This window comes from Mytilus californianus, unplaced genomic scaffold, assembly GCF_021869535.1.
Source record: "Mytilus californianus isolate M0D057914Y unplaced genomic scaffold, xbMytCali1.0.p SCAF_3, whole genome shotgun sequence".
Taxonomy (NCBI): Eukaryota; Metazoa; Mollusca; class Bivalvia; order Mytilida; family Mytilidae; genus Mytilus; species Mytilus californianus.
The window spans coordinates 61,102,137-61,119,524 of NW_026262679.1; the positions used below are offsets into that span (position 1 = coordinate 61,102,137).

At 32.7% G+C, this 17,388-nt stretch overlaps 1 protein-coding gene and 1 long non-coding RNA gene across 2 annotated transcripts in view; both read left to right on the top strand.

Annotated features, from left to right (window-relative positions):
* The first annotated feature begins 872 nt into the window (after positions 1–872).
* LOC127734959 (uncharacterized) lies at positions 873–3,880 on the top strand. Its single transcript, XR_007997888.1, has 3 exons — positions 873–922; positions 2,635–2,692; positions 3,574–3,880. It is a non-coding gene; the product is annotated as an uncharacterized LOC127734959 (long non-coding RNA).
* A 10,755-nt stretch (positions 3,881–14,635) lies between these two features.
* Positions 14,636–17,388, top strand: part of LOC127734947 (protein misato homolog 1-like) — a 32,885-nt gene continuing 30,132 nt past the window's right edge. Inside the window, exon 1 of the mRNA XM_052244996.1 lies at positions 14,636–14,942. Within this exon, the coding sequence (XP_052100956.1) occupies positions 14,865–14,942 (78 nt within the window). The 5' untranslated portion in view covers positions 14,636–14,864. The remainder of the gene's footprint in view (positions 14,943–17,388) is intronic.

The following is a 17,388-nucleotide window of genomic DNA, read 5'->3' on the forward strand; positions in this document are numbered from 1 at the left end:
TAGTGGAGAAGGTTCATGTTGCTGATATCTTTATTTTTCTGTGCAGTGTTTTGTAGCCTGTTTATCTTGTCGTCGTCGTTTTTTTTTTTTTGCCATGATGTTTTCTGTTTTTAAATTGTCTTGTTATTTTGGCTTTTCTCCTATGGTATCCCCTCCCGCTCATGAATATTAATACAAAGCAACAGTATTGGCTTCATGGTAATATGCATTTTCTGCCTAGACACAAAATGCAATCGGAATTTCGGAAGTCCTTTCAGAAAAAAAGATTTCGAATTTTCGATAGTGCTTTGTAAAGAAGCACAAAGAAGTCCCGTCTTTTTTTTTTTTCTTTCTTTCCTTCATACCACTTCTATCTTAACCTTCAAGTTAGCCTTATAATAATATAAGATGAAAGACCATAAAGCAACCATTAAATGGGTTCTTGTGATTGAACAGAACAATCAATTAATTACACTTAACGAGAGAGACCGGGTAAAGAACTTGTATGTTCTTTACTCATATGCCAATGACAAAAAGAAATATTTGTTGTTTTTAAGACGTATTTATAAATCAATATTGTTGGATGCATAAATACATATTTTGATTAAATAATAAAGAACAAAACATATTATTAAACTGCAAGAGTTTATTCAATTCATAGTTCTATTAAATTTTTCCAGAAAAGTTTGCGTATGAATTATTTTTTTATTAAAAATTTAGTCATACGAAATGATGGATAGATGTCGTGTTCTACATTTTATGTATTATTTTAAAGTTTTAATTAATCAATTTAATAACAAGGGGAAGTGTAAAAACTACCTGGAAAGTGTTAATTTGTTAATTAACATATTTATTACGCTCTACACTTTTGTCATTTAATACAAGAATGTGCAGCTGATTGATTCGTTCTTTTTTATTTGTGGAGAGAAATTTATTCAATACGGTATGTCTAAAATATCAGTGCATCATATGTATGTATATATTGTATAAGTACGGGCATATTGTGTATTTTTCATATATTGAGGAGTATTATAAAAGATACTTTTTTATCAAAAAGTTATTATGTAACAGCTGTCTATTTGATCTTGTTTTGGTAATCTTTCATTAAACTTTAAGTTGTACAGGACTTGTTTGAATTTAAAAACCTTGTCGCAGACAGCCATTGTGACAAAATTCTTCTATTCGGAGCACATTTCATGTAATAGCTGTATTGAATTTAAACGATTCATTTGGGGATGTGAAGAGACTTATGTAAGCTTTTAAGATATGATAATTCATTTCTGTGTACAGATCCCAAAATCTTATTGCGTTTTCAAATTGATATTATAAACTTATTGTTTTTTTTTTTACCGTGAGCAATTTTTAACAAGTTCATGGCGATAAAGAGTTATATATGAACTATTCAACAATCTGAAATGGGTCGTGAGAAATTATGCTGAAAATTCCATTCATAACTTACTTGATATTGTAAACAAATTATATTGCAACTGTCCAATTATAGGACGGTCATTCTCTTACGCGCAGTATGCTTATCATTGTCAATGTACAGACTAAATGCGTATCATCATTTGACCTAAGAACAATTGAAAGTCTCCTGCTGGAAGTGCTCTATCAGATTCACAAAATGGTTAACCAGTAAAAAGATGTTTAAGTTTATTCCAAAAAAAAATTGAAAGTTTTAAGCTGTCAAAAATGATGTTGAATTATTTGAGAAACTTGAACACATTATTAGAAAATACTGTTCTGTAACGCCAGAAATGATGGCACCTGTTCTGGTGTAATTGGTCTTTTCTTGATTAGGCGTTACACGAAATAAATTAACACTAACCACACAGGAAATAAAAAAAAAGCCAACTTTTCATTAAAACCATGTGTGTTTTCCTTGAACGACATATGGAATAGTAGAGGGGATGTTCAGAACAGGTAGCAAAATTAATTTCTACATGAAATGGCACCTAATGACAATGTTGTCAGTCAATGCAAATAGTTTTAAGTGCTTCATTTTATGCCTTTATTTTCTGTTGCCATGTTGCTTAATATACTAATCTACTTGCAATCTGAATCAAATACAGATCATGTGTACAATACTTTTTACTTTTGAGGCCAGGTAAGCAAAGCTTAGACATACGATCTGTATGTTGATCAGGTTGATCTGCTTGCTGCATTAAGAGTTAGTGCTTTAATTTTGTTATAGAATGTTGCTTGATATGCCTAGTTGCTTTTTGCATTATTGTGCTTATTTCATTTAACCATGCATGTATAAAATATTAGTATGTTTGCATAGTCCTTTTGTTATGTGTGCATGTTGTTAGTCCTAAGTTTATTGTATTGTTTATGTAGTTGATCCAAAAGCATATGCAAATTTGGCATACCGATTTTAAATGACACTTTTGACTTTGACTTTTGGAAGGTATATATAAATCTTCAATTAACACATGTTTTAATGACAAGTTTTGGTTTGCATGTGTAGCAAGTCGAAGCAAGCTTGAAAATTCTGCATTTTTTTTATGTATTATGTATGAGAACGTTTACGTGAGTACTGTTAGATACTTATTTTGAGAAAAACTTATCAGCATTACGAAAAAAAAACTAAGTTTATATCTCATTTTCCTCCCGTAAAGATTAATTCTTAACTATACTTTTTTCTGCTTTTAGACAATGGTACCAAGAATCTCCGTTTTGTTTGCCTTATTCTTAATTTGTAAAGTTAATGGTAAGTATTTTTTATGAGATTAAACAATTAAAAAATGGAAATGGTATAAATTTACACGGAACAAGATATGTTAAGGAAATATATTACAACCAGAGTTTATTCCATGGTCTTCAATGATACACCGAATAACACACAAAAAACTTTACCGCACACAATACCTCTGATAAATTTTAATTCCACAACGTTCAGCTCATTCACTTAATATAAGAATATAGACATAGATAAGTATGAATCAAGTCAATGCTAGTTTAAGAACTTAAATGCTTGATTGATTGATTGTTGCATGCTTAACTCTTGTGTCAAATATTTCATGCATATTCTAGAACGTTTTTAACTCAACACAAACTTAACTGACACCACACTACTGAAGTACTGCTATATCTGATGAAATTGATCATACAACGTGAAGGAAGCTTATGAAATACAACTTGCTACAATACAACAGATCGCACATACATTCCACTTCCTTGCGACGATCTTAGAGCTGAAATTGCAAAAGCAAATACGGCATACATCTAGTTCAAATAAAATAACTGAACAACCGGTTCGTAGATTTAATGTTTGCCTAAATATTAATTTGTTAATAAGTTCAAATCAGGTTAGTAGCATATTACTGTTGTTTATTACGTTTTAGTAAACCAATTCAACAAGGGCTAGTTCGCTACAGTAATCCACACTGGTATACAGATGTCCGCCTCCAAGGTCCAGGATCGACCAAAACATATGTATACCTGTGTGAATTCCATCCAGTGAGCTAACATGATATGAACAATCTTCACCTTGGCACATGCATGTTGAATCGATCCAAATAGTCTTAATATACGGGTGTGGATTCAATACAATGAATTTTATGAAGTATTAAAATTACTTTTATTTTTCAGCTCAGCGTTCTGTAAAACAGTTTAGTCGTAGCAGTAAGTCAAATGCTTCAGCTTCCAAATCCACAGTATCAGAAGTTGTTAGTAATAATGTTCAAAGAAGAGTACCAGTGGTTCAGAACACTGATTTCGGTTTAGCGAGTGCTTCAAATAAACTATTCCCATCACAAATGCAGAGCAATTCTTTTAGGGATATTGTAGATTTGACACATAACAGAAACAGAAACGCGGGTTTAGATCGCCAAAACAATCAACTACAAACACTTCTAGATTTGAATGACATTACAGCTATGGAAACATCTATTAAAGATCCGACCGTTCCAAATCTGTTCTCTCATTCGTCAGATTTACAGAGGTCACAAGAGAAGTCGAATTCAGTTCTTGGAGGTGAAAGTGCACAAAGCACAACGAAAACAGAAACTAAAATAACAAAGACTTCAACTGTGAAAAGGGTAGAGCCTTCTACAAAATCTATGCCACTTATTATTCCTTTTAATGTGAATGGAAATTCTGACAGAGTGCCGATTAATCCAAACAGCCCAGAAGCAGTCTGGATAGAAACTCAAAATTCAATTTTAGACACAAGGAAAAGTCCACCATTGGATCAAAATTCAATAAATTTGTCGCCTAATCAGGAAATTCATAGAGGATTGCCTAACGCCAATAAAGCACGAGAAAATCCTCAAAACAAAGAAGCTGAGTTGTTGAATAACTTTCTGCAACCTTTAATTCCACGTGGTAACCCTCCTCCAGAAAGAATTAGTCCTGGCTCATTCGGATTATCACTTCGAAACAGAAACATGGCCCAACTGGTCAGTGGTTTGGCGACTAGACCACAGCCACGAAGGCCGAGACAAATTGCTATTGGAAGAGAATCTAATGACAAACCAATCAGGGGAATAATCGTAAGTCAATCAAATAATAATCTAGACCCAAGAAAAGCTAATGACATAAACACAAGTAATCGGGAAAAGAAAGCATCACAAAACCAGAAACCAGAAAAACAAATTACTAGTGGATTAGGGAAAGTTCAAAATTTATTCGATACAAATAGTGTGCAGGATTTTGGATTGTTGAGTCGATCAGTAAAAAACGGACTGAGTACCGGAAATACAGAAAGTTTGGATGGATCAACTGCTCCTTCCTGGGTTCAAACAAATAGTCAGGATATTGCTCCAACTGTTAATAGCGACTATACTGGACTTCCCCTCTTCCCTGGTATTCCAGGCAGCTCAACCGGGTTTGATAATCAAAATGGCATCAATGGACTTGATGCACCTGACCAACAGATTATAACAGGCGTCGAAGCATTAAACAATCAAAATATGGGTTCAATGAGAAACAATATTAACGATCAAGGCCGAAATGTAATTGGTGACAAAGAAATTGAAGAATTGATCAATCGTGTAGTTTCTAGTGTCGATCAAAATACTTTTCCTGGTGTTCCAGTGCAACCACCTGAACAAACTCAGAATGGTGAAACAGGATTAGCAGGGGAGTCAAATTTAGGACGACCGAATAGTCCATTCGAAAATGGCATGTTGATGCAAAACCCTTTTGACAGCGGTTCTCAGAGTCAGAGAATGGTCCCAAATGCACCAGTTTTAAGTAATAATGGACGCCCTCCCTCTCAGGACAACACGCAAATACAGAATAACGCAAACCCATCTGCACGCTTATCTGGTACAAATGTTCCAAATCGATCTAGAGGCCCCTCTCAGCGAGGTCGCATGGGACCAGGTTCTGGTAATAATGGGTTAGTACCAAGAACAAGACAAGCATTACCTACTAGAAGACCTTCAGGATTTTCTAGATCTGGGAATAGAGGTCCAGTTAGAGGTTCAACAACAAATAATCGACCTATGGTTAGAAGAAACATGCGTAACCCTGGTATTCGAAACTTTGGTCGTAGCAATCAGAATCGGGGATTAAATAATATTGTAAATTCCAGACTGCAGGGTCCGACTAGGATAACAAATAGTGGAGCGCGACCTATGCCTTTGAATAACTTTCAAAATAGTAATACTCGTCAAAACTTGCCGAGCAATTTACAAGGTCAAACTACTTCTCGTCTCATAAATGCTATAAATAATGCATTTCGTAACAACGGGGGACCATCATCCAATACAGCTCAACGAAACAACGCAGTTCAGCCAACTAATGCATTACCACAAAACAGAAATAGACTCGGCCAGGAACCTTCAAATATGGTTGAGGAAAATAGACTGTTGCCTAATCTTCCAACTTCGCCAATAGAGGCTAGAAGAGCTATACGTAGGATACAACAGGCTCGAACAATGCAAGACATTCAACAAAGTCAGCAGACGACACAACAGAATGAGGGAACAGACCTATCCGGACCAGTAGGTCAGATTGCATCCAGAGTATTTAACCAAAACAACGAAGAAGCAAATCTTTTAAGACAAGGGCCTCCAGGTAATCAACAGATTAGACCAAATTTTTTGCAGGAAAATTTGCCACGGAGTCAAAATTCAAGTAGTGCTTTTCGAAATTCAAATGTAATAAATCGTCTGTTGCAATCAATTGATTTGCCAAAGAATTTACCGGTGGGACAAATAGGTTCGTATATGATACTTCCTTTGGGAACTACAAATAATATAACATTACCTAGAAGTGCCAGCAATAGTGGAAGGTCCCCTCAATTATCTGCAATAAGTTCTCAGCTAGCTTCAGTGTTAAATCGAATATTGTCTCAAAACAGAAATCTGCGTAGGTTGCAAACGAACCCGACAAATGTACGAGTTCCTCCAAGGCAATCAGCCGCTCAAAGGCGAATGATTCCAAACCAACAGCGTCGTAATAGTAATCAAAGGACAAATCGTCCTCAAGCAAGGACACAGACAGGTTTAAACAGTGAAGCATTGAGAGCTTTGCAAACAATCATAGGACTCTTTCAAACAAGACTATCGTTAACACAAGCCCAAAAGCAGCGTCTTCAAAATGATTTACAGAATATTGTACTTAATCGAATGCGTCCAGCTGCTATTCAACCCCAGGTTACCTCACAACAACGTCGTCCAGTGTTACCAACAACTATGGGTCGACCAACAGGAACACAAACAAATAATCAAAATTTTAGAACAAGAAATCCTCAGGCGCAACCAGCGTTTGGTTTAAATCAACAAACTAGAACACAAACAAATGGTGTACCAAGAACAAATAACCAGCAAGCACCAGTTGCAAACAATCGTCGACGGACAAATGTCTTTTAATTTTGTTCTGTGTTGAACCTTTTTTGTAACTAGTGAGTTGATATAATGTTTGTAGAGGCTTATATGACTTATATTTGTCACAAACAAACGTGATACACTCCCTTCAATTTTTTTAATTAGATTGAAGAAGAGAGCATCACTATAATAAGTACCATTGCACATGAAACTCGAAAAAGACCAAGAAAAAGAAATGGCTCAGTCTTATTTCAAATATTGTATGTTTATTGTTACTGTATAGAGATCGTTGTGATATTTAGTCAGCAATGTTGTTTACATACAAGGTATGTTTAATTTGCCATTTTTAAAAGAATTTTCTCCCCTCATTTAACAATTTCCAATGTTTTTTTTCCATAAGGATTCTAATTCCACGAATCCACAAGGGTGACTGGGAAATAGAAATATGTTCTTTTGTCTTCTTCAGACATACAGTAAAAACCCTTGACAAAGTGGGAGCGGAGCGTTCGTTTGGTTGTGCGGGGTGTATAAGTACACAGCCACATTCGGTCAGAATGGGGACGTTAAATTCGATGCCTCGTGAAAAGATAATGCCACGCTCTCTTCACGGTAGGAAACCTTGCACCAACTCTTCGAGGGGTCGTAGGTGGCCTGTTGTTGCAATGCAAACTTTTTGTCCCTATCTAATAAACCCTCGTGTTCCAGTGGCAATCTATATGTCCCCGACGGCTTCTATTACAGGATCTAACTATTGAATTTATTGTAAATTTGTTCTCGTCCTGAACATGCATGAAATATTTTCCACTGGACGTTAAGCAAACATTGATCAATCAATCCACGATGTTGTTTAAAAGGTATAACTAAATCATAAACCGTGAGAGATTAAACTTATTGTAACTAAATACTGTCTTCAATTCATTATTGTATCCTTTTTTTTATTTTACGTGTTAATTTTTTATGTTAATTGTCATTTATTAACAAATATCAAGGAAATACAAGTGACAATAATGTCATTATGATTGTTAATCAAATGAAATTAAATTTGTAATAAACATTTTTATATATATATATATAAGGTCACGCAGGTGTACCGACACTGATAATTAAAGATAAACAAGGAATTGTACGAATGAAGAGATATCACTATCTACAGTACTGTTCCGAAGGTTGTGCTAGATGCGTACAACGCATATTATTAAATATCGATTTAAATATTTGTTCACAAAAAAAAGTTCCGTGTAAAGTATTTAAAATTACTAGTAGTTCTTTAATAATTGCCAAAACTAATATTTCACATTCAAATTAGCCGAACTCAAATTAAATCTAGTCATTAGTTTTTGTCAAAAAAAAACCCAAAAAACAATAAAATCGACACTCCAAACAATAATTCCTTTCAGCGGCCACAAAAAGGCAACCAACGAAACAGAGATTAAAAATTAGTTTGCCAAACGCGCGTTTTGTCGAAAACAGAGACTTCCTAATTTAGAATACATTCATTATATATTACATATAAATGTATTTAGTCACATATCTCTTTACCTAAAGGAACACGAGCATACATAAAATGGTATTCTATAGTATGTGTACACAGTCGGATCAAAGTCATAGACGTGATATTGCCTAGCATTCAATAAAAACTATTCGGATCTCCATCAGATTTAATTTACTCTTTAAACACAATAGTTCAATAATATGAATGGAAGAAGACATGGGTAATACGCCAATGAGACAAAAATCAAACGACACAAAGAAATCAAGACATTTAGAGGTTAACATGTGGTCTTCAACAATTAACTTGTGTCTACACTATGAGGCACGGATTTTAGTCAATATTATTGTATTTAAGGAGCTCCTGAAATATGTCAGAAACTCTATAATTCGAATCAGGGTATCCATAAATCCTTGAGAACCTCCTGATATTCCATTTGAGGATATTATGATATATCTATGTGTGTTCAAATTTATTCCAGGATCTCCACAATTCGCTTTAAGGATATCCTGAAATTGAATTGTGGAGGTCCTGTAGTAACTATGGTGCTCCATAATTATTAAAGATATCCTGAATTAATTCAGGACCTCCTGAAATAAAGTAGTTTTGACTGATTATTTGTGGAGTTCCTGAAATATTTCGGGATATCCTCAAATCGAAGTATGGAGGTCTTGAAAGATTTCAAGATCTCATGAAATCTAATTATGGAGGTCCTAAAATATTTCAGAAGGTCCTGAATAATTTATTTATATACTGAATTATAACTATGAGGGTCCTGAATGATTTATTCATATATTTTAGGAACTCCTTAAATACAACAATTTTGAATAAATCCGCTCCTCATACTATACAATATCATAGGAATAATGTCAAGTTTTAAATCGTTCAGAGTCTAGAAAATATTTGAATGAATTGAACAGATACTAACGAAGATCTCAAATCAATACTATCAATCAAATTCTCTAAATGACAAATTAAAACGTTAAGATAAAACAAAAGACAACCACTGGCGCCATATTTGACCTTTTTGTAAAGAATGTTTTGCTGCTCATTTTTGCTGATTACAATATTTCTTTATTTTTTACAGTTTTAGCCTAGATTACAAAAATAAATAAAGGGCAATAACTCATATAAAAAGTCGATTGATAATTTCGGTTATTTTGACATATTTGTAGATATTGTCCTACTAAATCTTTTTTTTTTTTTTGGTTTAAAATTTCTCTCTATCTGTTATTATTGTTTACAAGATACTAGACAAAAAAACACACAAAATGTATAAAAAAATCATCAATCAATGGCAATAACTCTTATTAGTGAAGGGTCAACAGAATCCTTTAGCTCAAAAGTTGGAGTAAAGCAAGGGTGCATTTAAAGCCCTACATTGTTCTCACTTTATATTAATGACTTAGTTACCATATTTGATAGCTGCTGTGATCCTACCATATTAAATGATAAAAATGTATCTTTCTTGTTACTAGAATATGCAGATGACCTTGTATTATTATCTGAATCAGAGTCTGGGTTACAACGATGTTTAGACAACTCAACACGTAATTTAACTTTAAATCTAAACAAAACTAATGTTATCATTTTTAATAAGTCAGGCAAAGTTCTAAAAAAAATTACAACTTTTAATTCAATGAACAACCAGTTGATTTGACAAATGAATATAAATGTTTGTGAATTTTATTTACGCTTTCGGGAATTTTCTCTTATGTAGTTAATCGTCTGTGTAAAAAAGCTTCAAAGGCAATGTTTTGCATCAGAAAGCTTTTATTCTCTGATAAACTTAATATTTATCCACATCTAAAACTGCTTGAAAGTTGTTTAAAACCTATACTATTTTATTGCAGTAAAATATGGGCACTTGATATGATAGTTAAAGACAATTCAAGTCTTTAATGTAGATATTTATCATGTTTGCCTTCAACATTTCAAATTACATTTGCTAAATATCTTGTTGGTGTAAATAAATCTGCAGTTAACACAGCAGTTTTAGCAGAAATATGTATGTTACCTATTGCTATTGATGCTGTAAAGGCTTCTGTGGGGTTTTGGTGTCATTTGATAAATGCAAAAGAAGAAAGTTATGCTTCAAATGCCTATAAATGTAGTTTAAATTTACATAATGGTTTTGCAACCAAATTGAAATATGCTCTTTCAAAAAAAGGGTTCAATCATGTATGGGAAAATCAAAATACTTTCTCAAAAATGACTGATTAATGCTGTAGGGAACAAATTAGCTGAAAGATGTTTAGATTTTGGAAAAAACAGTCTTTTTAATGACCAAAATAACCCTAATGGTAACAAACCAAGAATGTACAGAAAATTAAAAAAAAATACAAATTAGAAAAATTTGTATTAATAGATTTAGACAGATACATGATATCTTATTTTATTAAGATAAGATTAAGTTATAGCAATCTAAATATTGAACAGGGTAGGCACCGTGAATTACCCATTGAAAAAAGATTATGTCCCCTTTGTAAAAAGGGGTTGAAGATGAGTATCAGTTTGCTTTAAAATGTCAAATTCTAAAAAAACACAGGCAAACACTTTTTCAGGTAGTAGAGGGTATCTTTCAACAAAATGACTGATGTGGAAAAATTTACATTTATGTTTACATTTAATGAGTATGACAACTAAAACTATTGTTAAAGGGGTTAATGATTTATATGTACTAAAAAATCGCCTAGCTGACAAGAAAAACTAATTATGTAATACAAATTTGTGTGATTATTTTTCTATTTTTCTTTTTTTATTACATATATATTTGTTTTGTTATATTTAATAACAATATCATTAATACTGTAATTTTACTTTCACTATTGCAAAAGTATCACCTCCTCCAAAATAATTAAATATATAAATATATGATTTACTAATATAATATCAATGTTGTTTAACTTTAATTATTGTATGTTTGTAAATATTGTCATGTTTGTCTTGGTAACAATCCAATATTTGGATTTTACACCATTAAAATTGATTTGATTTGATTTGATTTGATTTATTACGAGTCGACTGTCGATTACAGCTATGTTGACATATTTGTAGATCTTGTCTTGTCATGCTGATCATCATTTTGCTGGTTAAAGAGTCTCTTTATTTTTTTTATAATTTTAAAGATAATAGGCAAAAATGAGGAAAAAAAATTTGATAGTCATTCATAGGTAGTAACTCCTTTAACGAGTCGTATGACAATTTTTATTTTACAAAATGTATGGTAGGTAGATCTTGATATTCTTGACTTTTTCTGCCCATGTCAGATTTTCTATATCTGTAACAGTTGTCAAGACAATAGACAAAGTAGTATATTCTGACAAAAATTCAGGACACTCAAAATGTTGTCTCATTATGGTAATGGAATTAATCATTGTTCACTCAAGCTGTATTAAAAAATACCATAAAAAGTAAATTTAGTCTGATAATGGCAATAGAATAAATAAGTATTGGCTTATGGCTGATATTGATTAATTTTTTAAGCTCAGTTTTAATTTCTTGAGTTCCGATGTTCCGATGTTTCTTTTGCTTTGAAAACCTTGATATGAGCGTCGACTTAAACACTTAAGACTATAATTTTAGGCTTCCTAAAGGAATTTTATATTGGTGTACACCAATTTGCATAAAAACTGCATAAACACAACATAAAGGAAGACGGGTAGTATCCAAGAACCAACCAATAGGACAATATTTTGTGATTACAAATCAAAACACGGACGAAATTGGTATTATAGGCGAATAGTTTTAAACCCAATAAAAAATTGTGAAATATCAAAGGCAGATAATTATAGAATTTTTGAAAATGAAACTTATTTTTTTTCATTAAATACCTACCCTGTGAAATGCAAATATTTTTTTCTTATTTAAAGGTGGAGTATGGGAATATTAACTTGTTATTTATCATTTACATATATGCTTCTCACCATGAAACAATGACTAAAGGCATACGGAGTATCATCAAGAATGTACATCTCATCAGCTATCGTGATATTTACATTTTCCAGATCTTCATCCCGGACGGCTTCTATTACAAGACCTACCTATCGTAGCTTTTGTTAATTTGTTCTCGTCCTGAACGTGCATACAATATTTGCCACTAAACGTCACTGAAGCAACCTACTTAAGGTACCACGATACCAAATGGCATCTCCCGATTTCTAAAATGTTTTGCAAACTTGTCCTTTGATTCGAGTTACATCGGAATATGAAAAAAAAAATTGGTCACCATTTCTGTGTTTTTGTAATTTTCATAAGAAAACGTCAATTTGACAAATCTACATAGATATATGGTGAAAGTGCCGTGTTTTTTACTTATTTTTTTTTAATTTTTGTTTAGATGGCTGTTCTAATATACGGAGAAAGACTAAAAACTAACATAATATCCAGGATTGTATACATAATCCGGGATCCATGCCTGTATAGAAACACATATGTCACCATCCTTGTTTTGTTTCGATAAATGGCTTCAAAGTTGACCGATACGCTTAGAATTTGACAGAAAATGTGTGACGTTTCTGAATACAGAATAACTAACGTGTTTTTTACTCAGAGGTATTGACAAAAATATGTAACAGGATCTGAATGTTGTTTGTTATTCTATTTTCATTTCTCCTGTCACTCACAGCAAGAATGAAGCGTCAGTTACATCAAAGACGATTTGTCAGATTAGAATCAAGTTCTGAACAACGAAAACATAGTTTCTTCGTAAGAACCATCACAAACTGGAATGAACTACCTCCTAGCCTATAATAATTGGACATTGATGACTATGAGGCATTCAAGACCCACAGATGGCCGCCGTTCAACACACAAATGTTTTTATCTGTAATGGCACCTGTATATATGTTAAACACCTGTACATATGATTTTAAAAGAGCAAATAAATTTTGGATGACACCACAACTTTAATTCAGAAAATCAGAAAACATCTTACAAATAATAATATATTAAATGACAGTCAACATGGGTTTAGGAGTAAAAGGTCTTGCGAGACCCAACTCATTTTCAGTATACAAGACCTAGCAAATTCATTGGCAAATGTTAATCAAATAGATGTTATACTTTTAGATTTTTCTAAAGCATTTGATAAAGTCCCCCATCAAAGATTAGCTCAAAAATTAGATTTTTACAGTATTAGGAATCAAAACTTAAATTGGATAAATGATTTTTTAGCTGACAGGCAACAGCAGGTACTCTTAAATGGTGTTAAAACTTCTAAATTAGCTGTTGACTCTGGTGTCCCTCAGGGGACAGTATTAGGCCCAACATTATCTTTGTTATTTATTAATGACTTACCAGAACATGTAACTTGCAATGCAAGACTTTTTGCAGATGACTGCTTATTGTATAGAAATGTTGATAATTCTGTTGCACAATTACTTCAAAAAGATTTATCTAGTTTAGTACAATGGGAAGAGGACTGGCAAATGAATTTCAATCCTGAAAAGTGTTACGTAATACATATCTCTAAAAAAAAATAACCCTTCCGCTTTTGATTATACATCGCACAATCATGTTTTAGAATCAGTAAAAGGCAGTAAATATTTAGGCGTAACTATAAGCCATGATCTTGACTGGGGAACACACATAAACAATATTACCTGTAAGGCAAATAAAACCTTAGGTTTTCTTCGTAGAAACTTAAAAAACTGCACACGTAAGGTTAAAAACCTTACGTACACATCACTTGTCCGTCCAGTCGTCGAATACTCTTCCCCTGTCTGAGATCCATACAAAAAGCAACACATCACTCAGGTTGAGCAAATTCAGCGTAAGGCAGTCAGATTTGTCTATAACGATTATAAAGACAAAACACCTGGAGCAGTCTCCAACTTGATAAATTCTTTGGAATGGGAAAGTATACAAATTAGAAGAAAAAAGGCTAGATTAACTATTCTATATAAAATTAATTGGGGGTTAGTTGAAGTTCCAAAGGGCAATTTAACAATATCTGATAGACGTACTAGGGGGAAACATAAATTTAGGCAAATAGCAACCAATAAAGATTTCTACAAATTTTCTTTCTACCCTCACACTATTTCTGATTGGAATTCACTACCTGAAGCAATAGGTATGTCTGACACCCTGACCCTGGAATCCTTCAAAAGTGGCATATCCACTCTAACATTTGAAGGCCCCACAACAACTTATTAAACTACCAAGCCACTGTACATAATGTATATATGTTATTGTAAACTATTTTTCTTTATTATATTAATTTTAATTAGGTCCATATGTACATAGCTCAAGTTCCGGGAAGTTTTACACTCCTACCTAGGAGTCTACTCCCGTATTCGGAAGAAGAAGAAGAATTCAACACAGATTACGGATTTCGCATTACTGTCTCCGTCATTTGGTTCAACGTTTATGTACATTATTGCAACTTCCTGTTAATAAAATGCGTAAAATTATATTTCGCTCTTCTCTTCTTCTCTTCTCTTCTTTAGGTAGAAAACCATCAACATTTTGAAGATTACTTTCAAAGCAGAATAAACGGGAATTGGCTTGTATTTAGACGCTACTCTTGAACTTAGTGTAATAGTCAACCTAAATCCATCTTAAAAACAGAATGATTTTGTTTATACGGTTGTAAAACTCTTCAAATTCCAGTAGAAATGGGAAGTCGAGAAATAATAACATTGCAAATAGGTCATTATTCAAACTTTGTTGGAACACATTGGTGGAACATCCAGGTATAGAAAATTATTAGTAAAAACGTCATGCATTGTTCATGTAGATATGATAAATAATGGGCTATTCCAGAAATAGTCTGTCCCCCCCCTATGGAAGACATTGGAATTCCAGATTTTTTTTTCTTGATTTTTTCTAAAATTCCAAAGTAATTTTCTGTCTGGACCAAAAAATTCCAAACTTTTTGTCTGTTAGTGCACATGAAATTCCATGTATTTTCTAGAGGGACGAATAATTTCCTTACAATTTTTACTGGTAGTCATTAAGATTTGCCAGAACAGAAATATTTTGTGACCCATAATTTCCAGGTTTAAAACACAAGAGTTCTGATTAATTCCCTATGTATATGTACATTTCTGGGGAGGGGGACAAAAGTCTGATACAGCGATAGTAGTTTAGAGAGCAGGATAAATGATATTGATACTATGGAATTTCATTTTGTAGGTTGCACTTTGTAAATACAGCTGTTTCACAGACTATGCCTCTTTTGGGGGATACATTTGTATATCATATTCATAGATATTTTGTTTTGTATATGTACTCGTTCCCAGATATGATCTATATGTTTTATCTCTGACATAGAGACATAACTTGGGAATGTAACCAGAATAGGTAGATATTTATAGGTAGCGGCCAACTTGAATTCTGAGGAAGACCCAAAATGAAGGGAAAGGGGGGAGCAGTACAGAATTTTATTAGTATAAGTTCAAACTCTTAGAAGTTCTGGGCATGTAAATGTTGAAAATATGCTGCAGATCCCTATGGTTAGACTTTTGAATAAAATAGTTGTGCATATCAACAACTTTCCATTCTAGGATATAATTTTTGTTACAAAACTTCATAGTGAAAGTGGCACAGTTTGAGCTGTAAAGGGGGTTCCTATGGGAAATTACATTGTCTTTATTTACAGATTCGCAACCTACGATTTTTATCTTGAATTGTTTCATGTATACAAAACTGTTGAATGTTAATCAGGTGCAAATTTCAAAATGATTGGATTAATAGCATCTATGATTAGCATCACTCAGTGGAAAATTATATCACATGGGAAGATAAAAACAAAGAAAATTTGGTATGACAAATATTTGATGCCTTAATGACCTTTTTAAACACATCAAAAATAAATACTGACATCTGATTAGTTTCAGACTTATGATGATCAAGTAGATGATAATTTCAACCTAATTATATATTTAGAATTTAATCTGTATTTTTCACCATTAATTAACACCAATAAATTGTGCAATTCGATATCTCCTAAATTTTAGAATGAAATTTAGGGTTTGTCCTATATCATTATAAACAAATGTCAGATTTTTGGTTACTTCAGGCTAAATAGCCAGAACATTTACCAATAAACAGCTAATTGATACATCCTTTATTCAAACACACTTGTTTGTCTTCACAGCAGGAAATTGTCTAATTACCACTATATTGTAGAAGACTGACCAGAGAAATGACCAGCTGTGTACTATGACTCTACTATGGATTGCAAAATACTGTTACCGGTACACATAAATAGATTCATTTAGATTGTTATCAGAATCAGTGGCAAACTGTCTACTGACTTTTGAATTTACACACAGAAGATCCCCCCTTTTTTTTTTTAATCAATGCAAGGCAATGTGAACTTTTATAAATTGATTATTTGTGTTTAGTTTTTTATTTTCATACGAAAGCATATAACTTACTAAGATAAGAAAAATAAATATAATAAGAAATGACTGATGTTTGAAGAATTAACCTATTTTCAAAAATATTTTTATTGTGTACTGGAATGAAACTTTAGATGATATTGAATGCAATGTTCTCCTACCAATTGAATAATCTGAAAATGTATTCTCTTAACAATGATGTCTAAAATTTGACATGAGTTTTGAAATTTAAAAAGTTTATAAAAATTCATTACACAAAAAAACTGACATTCTTAAGTCATCCTGTTTTACAATTTACTATTTGTCAAGCCTGCAACTAGAATTCCCCAAGCTAGACATTGCAATCCTTCTCTCTAGTGTCATCAACATTTAAAGGAGTAGGTCCTGTAAGGGCCAATTTTGGCCTCAAATTTCAGGTACATCTGATGAAAGATTTTGGGCACTTTTTAAACTTATAACTGTCTTCTTCAGTCGATTCAATTAGTTGATGTGAAAGATTTCAACTGATTAAGTCATTAAAGACGGCAAAATTCAAGCTTATTTATATGAAAAATCTATCAAATATGCCATAAAATGTCACTTTTCAGATGTTTTTTGTCAAAAATGAAAGTGGCCGCGTTCGTGTTCATTCTCAACCCTTTATATATGTTATGTATTATCATCAAATACAACATACATCTAAATATTGAGACTGAACACAAATGCGGCCACTTCCATTTTAGACGGAAACCGTCTTAAAATTAGCTCAAATTGTAAAATTGTGAAGATTGCAGTAATTTTGCATGATTTAACG